The following is a 12,661-nucleotide window of genomic DNA, read 5'->3' as shown; positions in this document are numbered from 1 at the left end:
TCACAATGAGTGCTACAGTTAAAAAAAAAAGTTGCCCATGCGTAGTTCTTAGTTTAGCTGTTAGTTGTTATTTATACAGGGTTTGTCCGAAAAGTAATGTCAGTGAGTCGATTAAAAAGAAATTATTGATCAGATCGGTACAACACAATAAAATGTTTCAATATAGGCTCCTCCTGCGTCGTTTCCAACCATCGAAGGCGTCACGGTAGGCCTCCTTAGGAATATCCTTTACAGCCTTGGTGCAAGCCTTTTCGACTTTGCCAACTGTCGCGAAATGATGTCTTTTCAGGGGAATTTTCAAGCGCAGAAAGAAGCCCGGGAGAGCCACGTCAGGACTGTAGGGCGGCTGGGGAACCGTTGACATCTTTCAATTGGTCAGGAAGCGGGTCACAAGGAAGGCGGTGCAGGCTGCGTGGTGCGTTGTCATGGTGAAGTTTCCAATCGCCCCCGATATCAGGCCGGGTGCGATGAATCCTTCGTTTGAGTCGCTTGAGCACTTTCACATAGAATTTGGCGTTCACGGTTGTGCCATGGGGTAGAAACTCATGGTGGACAAGGCCACTGATGTCAAAGAACACAATCAGCATGGTCCTGAACTTTGACTTGCTAATTCTGGTCTTCTTGGGGCGAGGGGACGCCGAGCTGTGCCACTTGGCACTTTGCCTTTTTGTTTCGGGGTCGTATTCAAACACCCAAGTCTTGTCACATGTGATGACATTGTCCATGACGTGGGGGACACTTTCGCACAAGTCCCAAACTCCCTGTCATGTTTCAACTCGGCTTGATCGTTGGTCGTCCATTAATATTGTGCGCAAGATCTTCGCGCACACTTTTCGCATATTAAAATTATTCGTCAGAATCACGTGAACGGTACTTTTTGGAATGTTTACTGTCTGTGCCACTAAACGGACACTCAAACGAGGATCTGAGTACAAAAGATATCTCGCGCGCGTCACATTTTCGTCGCTGATGGTCGTTGATGGCGGTACAGCGTGGGCTTCATCGCTGACCTCTTCACAACCTTCTAAGAAGACGTTGTGCCCCTGGTAAACTTGACGTTCTCACAAACAATTATCACCAAAAGCTGTCTTTATCATTGGAAAAGTTTCCACTGCAGACTTGCCCAGTTTCACACAAAACTCGATGGCAATCCTTTGTTCTAACGAGCGCTGCATTACGGCTTGCACGGTAAATAAAAATGAGTTCACGAAAAACCTTGTCCTTACTCTCCAGATTGTCGCAGACGACTGAGCGACCACGCGTGCGTATGCTATCTTCCACCAATCCCAACTGGTTTTAGCGCGCTGCGACGTTTAGTCGCTTCACAATATAATCACTGACATTACTTTTCGGACAAACCCTGTATATGAACACTTCCGCAAGTGGTCTCTTTCATTAAGCAGGTTGGTCGCGGAACCGATGATACCCCAAGGGGCAACTAAGTTGATCAGGCGCGAAGGCTCTCGCGCGGACATCGGCGTGTTTGACAAAAGGGACGTCCCTTCGTTCATTCGACGCCACCTACGGGACGAGTAAGGCACCGCCGGCGCCAGGAGGTCCAAGGTGTTCATGAGAAAAAATAACTACGGCAACTTCGTGACAATTAACACACCCCGACGGAATACAACTAAGCTTGTGAACGAGCTATCTGTACTTCTACATGGCTGATATCAGTGGTACTAGCGAAATATACTTTTAAGAATGCTGGTGGCTATATTTTCTTGCGACAGGGCCATCCCCCTGTCAGCGAGGGGGCGATGCAGAAATCTGAGGGGGGGGTCAGGACATCCGGACATCCCCCCTGGATCCGCGCCTGACTCTGGTATCAACTGCGTAATGCGCGGCCGTGCGCGATCGCGCAGGCCGTATCTTGAAAGTGATCTGCTTTGGGGGCAGAGTCTAGGTGCACAGACGACTTATACTGTTGTGCGTGCTGTGTTTTTTCTGCTCAGCTTGTGTTGAAACGATACAGTGCCAAGGTCACTTCGCTCGCTGCTGCTGCCGCGCTTCCTCATGCCAGCGTTTTGACAGCGAGCGTCCGTGGTCATCGAGTGTGATGTGTTCATATTTACCTGTACGCGCTGACACCATGCTTGTTATAGTTAATAAGTGAATGTTTACAAGTTTACACGGATAGAACAACTATCCTTACTTTGTATAGCTGTCTACTAATTTGCTGTCGCAACTGATGCTTTGCCTTTCGGGCAAAACTGTGACTTTCTTTTTTCCAAACGTAACAATTGAAATAAAATTGTGTGCACTTCACCACTAACTCTTATTTCTCAATTTTTCCCATTTCTCGGCTCTTACGTTTTTTGTTTCTTTACGGACCTGCGAAAAACGTATCAGCAGGGTTCTACTGTAACAACAATGAGATTTTCTTGGTGCTTAAATATTGTTTTAAGTGGGTTCGACTATACAATCGTAAGTGTGTATGCCGAGTGCTATGCCCTTAAAACACCTGGCAAGTTTTCTGGACCTGTCCCATCGCCAACAAGGTCAAATACTATTTCATGGAACAGTGGACAAAGTGCTGCGTCACCTCAATCACTGGTTCAGTGGTCGCACCTCCCCGGCCAGTCTGCTGGCGGCGCGTGTGCTTGCGCTGATGCATGCGCAGGCCCCGGTAGCTGGTGAAGGACCGGTCACATAGGGCACAGGCGTGCTCCCCTACAGTGCCTGGCTGCCCTTCAAAGTGCGACCGCTCGTGCGCCTGCAGCGCAGACGCCGAAGTGAAGGTGCGTGCGCAGGCACAACACTGCAGCGTTGGGGGTCCCCTGTCCAGCGAGCCAGTGGCGCCCTCCGCGGTGTCCATGTCATCACCACCGTGCCGTTGCTCCATGTGGCGCTCCAGCCAGGCCTGCAAGCTCAATATCATTATTCAACTGACCACTCAGTGTGATTCCTTTGATGATGCAACTCCAAAACTGGAAGAGCAGTGTTTGAGTTGCATTATTCATTTGTGACATTGCATACTTGACCCATAACTTCTGTATGTATATCTTGGGGAATGCTTGATTGATGGGGTTTGACATCTTAAACAACAAATGGTCTATGGAGAATGCTATAGTGAAGAGCTCCAGATCAATTTTAAAAACCTGGGATACTTTAAGTGCACGCCAAACATAAATATGAATTTGCCTGTACTAGTAAAATCCTTCTAAAATGCCAAACAAGCCCCTTTTAGCATGAAAGGAGGATGGATAAGCCAGAAACAATGTCCAACAGGTGGCCATACCACGTTGGATTTCCCACATCATCTTGTCATGATGTCATGAATTCTGACAGGGTCTGTTAGAGCTTAGTTCATTTTCTGTTGATAAAGATGGGCTACATTTTATTATAAGAGAGCCAAACAGTGAACTGGGAGAGTTTCGAGAACAACACCATAATGGCCAAAACATGAAAAAATACTTCAAAATCCATGACATCACACTGACGTAATACCAGCACTGGGGTTTCTAGTGAGGAAAAAAAAATTTCTTCGGAAGTTTGTCCTTCGTCTCTTCTGGTAATCAACTTTGATATTAATAAGAGAGAGTTTTAAAAGAATACTTTACATGTCTAAACTGATTTCCCATTTCTCCTTAGTGTCCCTTTAATGTGCACCCAATGTTTGGTACACAGATATGTTGTTGCATTCTGCCCCCACTGGCCACCATAACTGTGCGCTGCACCCAGAGCAACATGCTCAGCAGCACATGGATACATATATAGACCCACGGAGGTAGCTACAGCTCACCAGCGAGCGGAATAGCTTCCCACAGGTGCCACATGAGAGCAGGGCAGGGCTCCGGCGAGGTGGGGGCTGCACCTGCTCAACCGGTTTGGGCGCATGGCTGTCACAGTGATTCTTGAAATCGACCAAGGTGCGGAACTGCTGCTGGCACAGCTTGCAGCACAGCTCCCCTTGTACTGCGTGCAGGCGCACGTGGTAGCGGAGGTCATCCCTGCAGCAAGACCTCTTCCACTTGAGACATGCGCGCAACTCGTTCTACCAAAACACTTTAAATTCCGGGGTCTTGTGTGCCAATTCTAACTGAAGCTGAAACAATAAAATACCTAGGTTTAACAATCTCGAAAGATTTAAGTTGGAAACCACACGTAGATAGAATTTGTGGAGCTGCAGAAAAAAAGTTATGGTTCCTTCGCCGCAAATTAAAGCTAGCAACCACATCCGTCAAGCTGCTTGCATATTTAACATACGTTAGACCGATGTTAGAGTATGCCAGTGTCATATGGGATCCGTTTCAATCAGGATTAATAAACCGCATCAAGAAGATACAGAGAAAATCCGCAAGGTTCATTTTTTCCCGGTATTATTGTACTGACTCTGTTTCTGAAATGCTTCGGTTGCTTGATTTGTCTTCACTGGCTCAACCAGGGGCGGATCCAGGTTTTTTCTGAGGGGGGGTCAGCTTCTGTCAATGATGATGATGATGATAGTAGCCTTTCTTATTTACCGAAATTTACCGCTTTTCCTGACGATAAACCCGCATTTTATACGGCTAAAGCAACACCTGTAGCCCTCCGTGGTGGCTCAGTCAGCTCAGGCGTTGAGCACGAGATCGCGGGATCAAATCCCGGCCGCGGCGGCCGCATTTCGATGGAGGCGAAATGCAAAACGCCTGAGTTCTTGCGTTGTAGTGCAGGTTAAAAGAACCCCAGGTGGTCAAAATTAACCCGGAGCCTTCCACTACGGCGTGCCTCATAATCAGAACTAGTTTTGGCACGTAAAACCCCAGAAAGAGGAAGAAGACCTGTAGCGAAGCCAGGTATCGGTTTCTCCGAGCTTATAGGAAAAAGACGTTACCCAATACAGCCATGTGCTTGGCGGCTGCGCCTGATAATACAGGGTGTTCAAAACTAAGCTTTATGGTTTTCTTAAAGTTAGGCACTGGGAGGCACGCGAAGACGACATGTGCAAATAAGTTATGTGGCTAGGGGGGGGGGCACAAAGTGAGATAATTATCGCTGTGAGCAGCCCAATTAACTAAAGTTGAACAATTATTTTTGTTGAGTGCAGTAAGTGGGTATGTTTGTATTGAAAACTTGGAGACAGTCGAGTTTCCACAGTATCAGTCGGAAGAATTATTCTAGCGTGTCCTTGCTCCGAGATATCACACTCCAAATTTCAATTGTCGTACTGCGCAGAATAATCGAGAATAAAGACGCGACAATTCTCATGAATTCCCGTGAATGATCATGAAGCTCAGTGACCACTTCTGTGGAGGGATGGCGGTGCCATCTTCTCTCTTGAGTCCTGGTGGTGTGTTGACTAGAGGAACGTTCTTGAATACGGGCGTAACGCTCCGCTCCAACGCAGCAACGACTACGCTGGTTGTTTACGATATGCGAATCACCGCGTGTGAAGACTCTCGACGCCACCTACAAGAATAACGATGTGGCGTAGTACACTCTAAGAACAGTTGCACCCTTTGGGGTGAATTTTTGCCACACAACAATAATCACCTGTCTTGCTTGCGTTTCCTATCTTGAAAACTCTGCACTTGCTAATTTCCTGTCGAGAACGCTGTGTCACGCTGATAACGCTCTTGTCGTTCGTGACCGAGAAGTGCCGGGCGCACAGCATTAAAGAAAGGAAAGCCACGCAAGTCAGATGACGATTATTGTTCTGTGGCAAAAATACACCCCAAAGGGTGCAACTGTTTTTAGAGTGTAGGCGAGAGCGAGAGCCAGCGTCTTCATGTTTTGTTTCCCACGCGACGTCATCCTTTTACACAAGGCGCGCATCTGCTCCCGTTTCTCTAACCACGCGACGCCATCCTAGGCCCGCCCGCTGGCGTTGGCCGCTGACGTCACGCTCCCCCACTTCGCAGCCGCGGCTCGAGGCTTCGCCCCGCTCCGCGAGAACGGCCACTCAGATAAACGGATCCGGCGGGCTTGAGCCTTCTATGCTTAATGTACGACAATAAAACTGCGAAGTTACAATGAAAAACTTGTAGCGTACGAACGGTATACTGTGCTCGTGCTGGATATTGTCAACGTGTAACTGTGATCACAATGAGTGCTACATTTAAACAAAGTTGCCTATGCGTAGTTCTTAGTTTAGCTGTTAGTTGTTATTATTTATATATGAACACTTCAGTAAGAGATTTCTTTCATTAAGCAGGTTGGTCGCGGAACCGATGACAGCCAATGAGGGAACCGTTGACACCCCAAGGGGAAACTAAGTTAATCAGGCGCGAAGGCGCTCAAGCGGACCTCGGCGTGTTTGGCAAAAGGGACATCTCCTCGTTCATTCGACGCCACCAACGGGACGAGTAAGGCACGGCAGGCGCCAGGAGGTCCAAAGTGTTCATGAGAAAAATTAACTACGGCAACTTCGCGACACCACACTCCTACGGAATACAACTAAGCTTGTGAGCGAGCTAGCTTTACTTCTACATGGCTGATACCACTGGTACTCGCGAAAAATACTTTTGAAGAATGCTGGTGGCCATATTTTTTTTTTTTTTTTTTTTTTTTTTTTTGCGACAGGGTCATCCCCCTGCGAGGGGGCGATGCAGAAATCTGAGAGGGGGGGGGGGGGGTCAGGACATCCGGACATCCCCCCTGGATCCGCGCCTGGGCTCAACGGTGGAAGTTGGCTAGACTTAAATTTCTTTTTTTGTTACAAAAGGCCACTTCAATATTGAAACCACACACTATCTTGCTTCCAGGCAGTCTAGAAATGTCAGGTCAAGCAATCATTGCATGTTCTCAATTCCAAAATCATATCTGGACGCGTATGCATATTCATTTTTTCCGCGAATGATTAAGGAATGGAACAGTTTGCCGGTGTCTGTTTTGCAGTCGAGTAGCCTCGAAAGCTTTGAGGAACGTGTTAAAAACCTTGTATGAAATGAAATCTTAGTGGTGTAGTGCAAACATTGTCACATTGTTCTTGAATACATACTGTAGTCTTTCTTTTATGTTGCTTGCGATATCACTGTCACAATGCCACAAACATGTATTTCTTAGTCAAAGTATTGTATTTGTATTTGGTTATTTGTTTTGGTGGTTATTGCATTGTATTTGCAACTTTTATTGCTTCATGTCCTATTTACGTTTGTAAGGTGTTTACATTTTTTACGTTATGTGCAAACTTGCTGTACCCACCCTGTTACGGCCAAGATGGCCAACAGTATTTGAAATAAAAAACCACAATTTGATTATGAGGCATGCCATAATGAGACGGGATTAATTTCAAGCACCCAGGATTCTTTAACGTGCACATAAATCTAAGTACACGAGGGTTTAGACCACCTGGGGTTCTTTAAAGTGCACCTAAATCTAATCTGAAGTGAAGTTCTTGCATTTCACCCCCCACAATGTGGTGGCCAGGATAGAACCCCTGACCTTGTGCTTGGCAGCGTAATGCCATAGCCACTCAGCTATCACGACAGGTCAATTGTTCCACCATCAGTCACTTTACTGTGCATTAAGAAGCACAAAATACACAAAACAGTACAAAGTAAGACGCACCAAAAGACACAAGACGTGAAAGACATCAAGCAGCACCTTTGTTCTGCATCTTTTGTGCCATTCATTTTGCACTCACAATTAACCAGTAGAACTACTTTGAAACCTTTCTTGACCTTTCCTTTTTGAATAGTTTATAGGTTGTCCCACACTGCCTAAATCTGCATGCAGAACATGCTTGCAATTTAGTGCAGTCAAGACGATGAATAAGTATAGAATAGTGATGACTTTCAACTGTAGCTTTATAGAGTGGAGACCACTGATATAGTGTAGACCGCTTCTAACGTAAGTCGTCAGAGTCGCGAATATCCGCACTATAACCAAGGCAACAATTTTCAAGGCCCGCACATATGCAAAACATGTACATCAAGCCACCACGCGTATGTGACAGTTGAGGAATGCGGCCAGAACGTTTGCATTCAATTTACAGTCGATCTCGTTAATTCGACCCAAATCACGCGGCGGTGCCTCCGAGCGGCATTTCTCCGGCACAGTCATAGAGTAAAAGCTTAGGAGAGACCCCTCAATGTCACGCGCGAACAAAACAAAAAAAGAAGAAAAAAACGCGGCGGAAATTTCACCCTCTCTCAAATGGCAAGGTGGCCGATTCTGCGTTGCGCCGGAACATGCGTGTACGTGCCGACGTCTCAGCCACGCTACCGTAGCCACGCGTAGAAAATGACAGTGAACCCTTCTTTCTCCTTTATGCTTCCTCTACTTTCTAGTCACGTGTTGACCTTGAATGCTGCGGCTACGGCGCAAAGGGAAGCAGCGGCGCTGTCCCAGGCCGGCCAACGAAACTGCCCACGCCAGCAAACGCCCGCTTTCCGATAACGGCAGAAAACGAAACTTTGGGGAGCTGGTGCCGGATGGGCTGGAGCGGCGGCGCCTGCACGGTGACGGGCGCGCACGGTGACAGTCAAAAGTGAGGGAGCTACGAGGGAGGCCGAGGGGAGCTACCGAAGCGGCAGAGTTGCCGAGGCGAAATCCGCTTCCCTGCCGCCCTCCTCCCTCACATTCCTCCACGGTCTCCGCGTGCGCCCTTCGCCGTGATGTGCCGGCGCCGTCCGCTCCCAGAAGTTTCGTTTACTGCCGTTATCGTGAAGCGACCGTTGGCAGTTTCGTGGCGCTCGCTCGCTATGCGCGCCCATGACTCGCACTCAAGATTCTGGTTTCAGCCTCACTGGCTGTTTGTTCGCACCACGTGCCCTTTTCCTCCACTTCGTCTCTCTTTCTTCCTCGAGCACACCTTGGGGCGCCCGTTTGAGGGGAGCGTTCGCCGTCTCCGCTGACTTCCGTACTCCCAGGCAGCCGCACTGTAACCAGTATTTCGTTTCCCGCAACTGCACTATAAGCGATACGTGTATACATGGAGTGCTATGGGAAAATTAACGGGAGTCTGAAAAGACCGCACTATATCCGGTCCTGCACTATAAGCGGTTATGTTATAAGTGGTCTATACTGTAGTATATTAATAACAGCAGTGTCTCTTGCACATATATACTGTTGGAATTGCTTGCTTTCAGCAGATTCCATGCTGAACTGTGCTATCACTAGTACATGTGGTTGTTGTTGGTTTCTTTGATGTACCCATGTCATCTCTATCACCCACACATCACCAGCTGCTGGGCGGCGGAAACACCTCAGCTTAAGTGCACCTGTTGGCAATGTTTGGCTTTAGAACAGGTGTGGGCAAGCCCATTGTTGTACACATTACTGTTTTACAGAGAGGGCAAAGAAAACACCCTAGGCAGGTATAATCACTGTGTGGTCACGATGGCTGGCCTTTTTCGCAAACGACAAGCACCAATCAATAGAGTTGGCAATGAGAGTGACAAAATTTGAACGATAACAAATCAGAGGCGGGCAGCAAACCGTGTTTTACAGTTTTTTAAATAAAAACCCTGTACATAGGAGTTTCCCAACAAATAAGCATTGTGGTAGCTAGTCAGCACTGGTGTGTGTCGTATGCTTCCCATAAAAAAAACTTTTCCTTTTTTTTTCATAACCGCAGTATATATATGCACCAACCGGCTCAAATCAGCACTTTGTGGTTGAAAATTCCGAGCACTGTACCATGCCAAGTAAGCCACAAAGAAACATGCAAGAAAACATGCGTGGCTCACGCTGAGTCGGCCGAGTAGTTGCACACCATGCACATGGGGACGGAGGGGCTGGCAACTGCTTCTGGAAACAAGAAGCAGACAAGCAAATACGTAGTACATCCTGTAGAAAGGCATAGTGAAATTCGTGAAAAGGAAAATGCATGGGAAAGTGACATGAAGCTACAGCAGTGAAACGTCTTTTCCGAGAAACCCACGGGACTTTCCTCTGCAGCACCGTGCTAGTTTTGGGTGGACAACAATTTTTCACTTCCACGAAGCAGCAGGTGAGCTCAGGAAGCCACAACTCACATTAGGCAAATTCAAATAAGCTTTCCAGATGCACAGGTGCCCACCGTTTTTTGCCTCTTCGAGAAGTAGACCTTTCAAGGGGAGACTAAAGTGAAATACTAAATCAGTCCAGACTAACAATTACTGTTCCAAGACTCTAGCAGTATATGACTTAAATGAGCTATGCTGAAAGACTGCTCCGGATTCAGTTAGTACATCAGGGACCAAGTGGCTGTGTACTTCACATCTTGCTACTGTTACACGGTTTATTTACACTAATGCAAATCAGTCGACGGTAAGCACAATGCAGTCCAAATCCAAACAAGTACGAGCTTCGGTCTGATGGCCAGTGCCTTCCTGTGGTTCGCGTATTCTTCTTCTTTTTTCGGTCTTGCCACTAGCACCAGCACCACTGGCTCATGTCTTCTTCACTATACTATGTATATTTGTGTAGTCTGCAAGAGACAGTGTAATGCTAGCACCTTGCAAGGTACTGATCGAATATTTTCTTTTTTTGCTGCTAAACTGTGCATCAAAAGTACAAAAACAGTAGAGACACATCGGCAAGTAGAGGCCTGCATTGCAATGATGATTGCTGCGGCAATGGTCAGCCCATCAGCACATGGTTGTGCTGGCAAAGAAAACACGCTCCACTATGATGCGCGAAGGAGGGGTGATGATGCACCAATGCCAACTCTGAACAAGCTGGTGCCAAGCATGACTGACTGAGCTAAATCCTCTGAGATGAGGCAACAGAGTAATCGTAAAGGTCGAAGTTAAGTTGTCACGCTGCATTACAATGCCCCTGTGCTCTCTTGGAAGCTTGCAGCACATTGCATTCATGTGATTTAAGAGAGTGCAAGTTTGGGCTTGTTGGTATTTCAAATTAGTTGATTAGCATACAAAAAAAAAAAGCAAAGACAGCACAAAAGATGCAGACAATGTGCTCACTCACAAGATCCAATTATTCTCACAGGAATATGTATAGCAGACAGAGTAACAGCTTGCGAAAGTGCATTTGTACAACTTGAGAAAGTAGGACATGAACAGGCACGAAAAATATATGAGGAAGGTGACACATAGGATAAAAACCAAGTTAGAAAGCATCGAGATTCGAGAATCAATATTACAGGTTCAGTCAATACTGTCATCCCCACTGAGCCACTCTCTGGGCATATTTAAATCATAGATGTGGCAGGAATTGCCAGCCTGGATGACTTGGTGCACTATCTACTGATCTCTCCACAAAATAGTCCAGTCATCCACTGCAGCAAGTGACTTGGCAGGGATAGTAGTATCAGCTGAATTCATATTCTTGCTTCTCAATGCTTTCTAGCCTTTGTTGTTATGGTAAATGTCACCTTGCTCATAAATGTTCCTTGCCTGCTCATGCCCTGCTTTCTCAAGTTGTACCTATGAACTTGCACAAGCTGTTCCTCTGCCGGTTATATTAATGCTTGTTAAAATAAATGAGTGTTGGAGGCAGGGTTCGCACAGAGAATATGACTCCATAAATTCAAGAAAAATCAAGGATTTGTGTTTGGATTATGAACATCAATATACGTCCTGTTGTGTTTGTTTTCAATTGTTGTCCTTGTCTTCTTCGTGCTGCTTCGAGTTATACTCAAGGATTTAAAGGTTGCTGAAGACCAAAATATAAGAACGCTGAAACAAGCTTTATTCATACACATAAACTAAAAAATATTCAAATTTACATCTTAGCTGCAATTTTTTACAGCTAAGCAGGCTTCTGAGTTGGACATGCGAATATGCTGTGGGGCCTCCTGATTTGAGAACCTACGACAGGCAGCAAACGATGCCAAACCCAAAAGTGGAAAGGCGCCTGTCTTTACCGTCGGCGCCGACGAGCTGACGATTAACCCACAGAAACCTCATGCCATAAAAATGGAAAAACTTTTCAGTTTTCCGGAAGAAAACTGTAGTAAAGCAATACTTTCAAAGCAATAGAAGATTGAGACTTAGAGATTGACTCCAACCAAATAAGGAAATTTACTAGCCCGACGTTTCGGAACCAATTCGACTCCTTCTTCAGGGGGTATTCTTCGGAGGTGGCGGTGTGCCGCTTTTAAAAGGTCCATCGTAAGAAAGGAGCAGAAGGGGGAGAGAGCGTAAGGTGTGGAGACACTTGGCAGGGCACCTGTTTTAGACAGACAAAATAGGTGGTGGAGGTGGGGTGGGGGGGAAGGGGGACGAGTTGTTTTGGTGTTGCTGACCTAGAGCGGGGGTTCCTTTCTTCCTTTCGTCGCGTCTGCAAGGCCATGAATATACAAAGAAGGAAGGATGCCCTTCACGCAGTTTATATTACCCGCCGTGTTCTGAATGTGCCACGACTCCAGTAGCAGCCTTTTTTGCCAGTTTGTCTGTTTGAAGGATTTGGGTTTCTTGGAAAGAGATCTTGTGGTGGCGTCTTCGGAATGTTCGGCGACGGCGCTGCGTATTCAGTTGAATGTTCTGACGTCATTTTCATGTTGTCTGAGTCTTTCTTTTAGATTTTTGGTTTCCCCGATGTACGTCGCCGGACAGTTGGCACAGCTGATTTTATAGACGACGCCTTGAGCTTTTTTTTTTGGTGGACGGTCTTTTGGTTTAGGAATGAGGATGTTCAAAGTGTTCATCGGTTTATGCGCGACTTTGAGGCCTTCTTTTTTCAATATTCGGCTGAGAGCTTTGCTGGTACCTTTGATGTATGGGATGGACACTCGTTTTTGTGGTCGAGGGGGAGTCAACGGTTGGAGGTCGTATCAGTAGGTTTTTTTCTTTTT

General features: G+C 46.6%; 1 protein-coding gene across 1 annotated transcript; it reads right to left on the bottom strand.

The window, feature by feature from the left end:
• Positions 1-2,506: 2,506 nt before the first annotated feature.
• LOC119435494 (zinc finger protein 596-like) lies at positions 2,507-9,672 on the bottom strand (the record flags this gene model as incomplete). The annotated part of the gene is made up of 3 exons (XM_037702335.2): positions 2,507-2,860; positions 3,743-3,950; positions 9,612-9,672. Coding segments are annotated over 3 exons (623 nt in total), but the record flags the coding sequence as incomplete, so codon positions are not given.
• Positions 9,673-12,661: the final 2,989 nt, after the last annotated feature.

This window comes from Dermacentor silvarum, unplaced genomic scaffold (genome assembly GCF_013339745.2).
Source record: "Dermacentor silvarum isolate Dsil-2018 unplaced genomic scaffold, BIME_Dsil_1.4 Seq7598, whole genome shotgun sequence".
In the NCBI taxonomy this organism is placed as follows: Eukaryota; Metazoa; Arthropoda; class Arachnida; order Ixodida; family Ixodidae; genus Dermacentor; species Dermacentor silvarum.
This window is presented reverse-complemented; position numbering and strand designations above follow the sequence as displayed.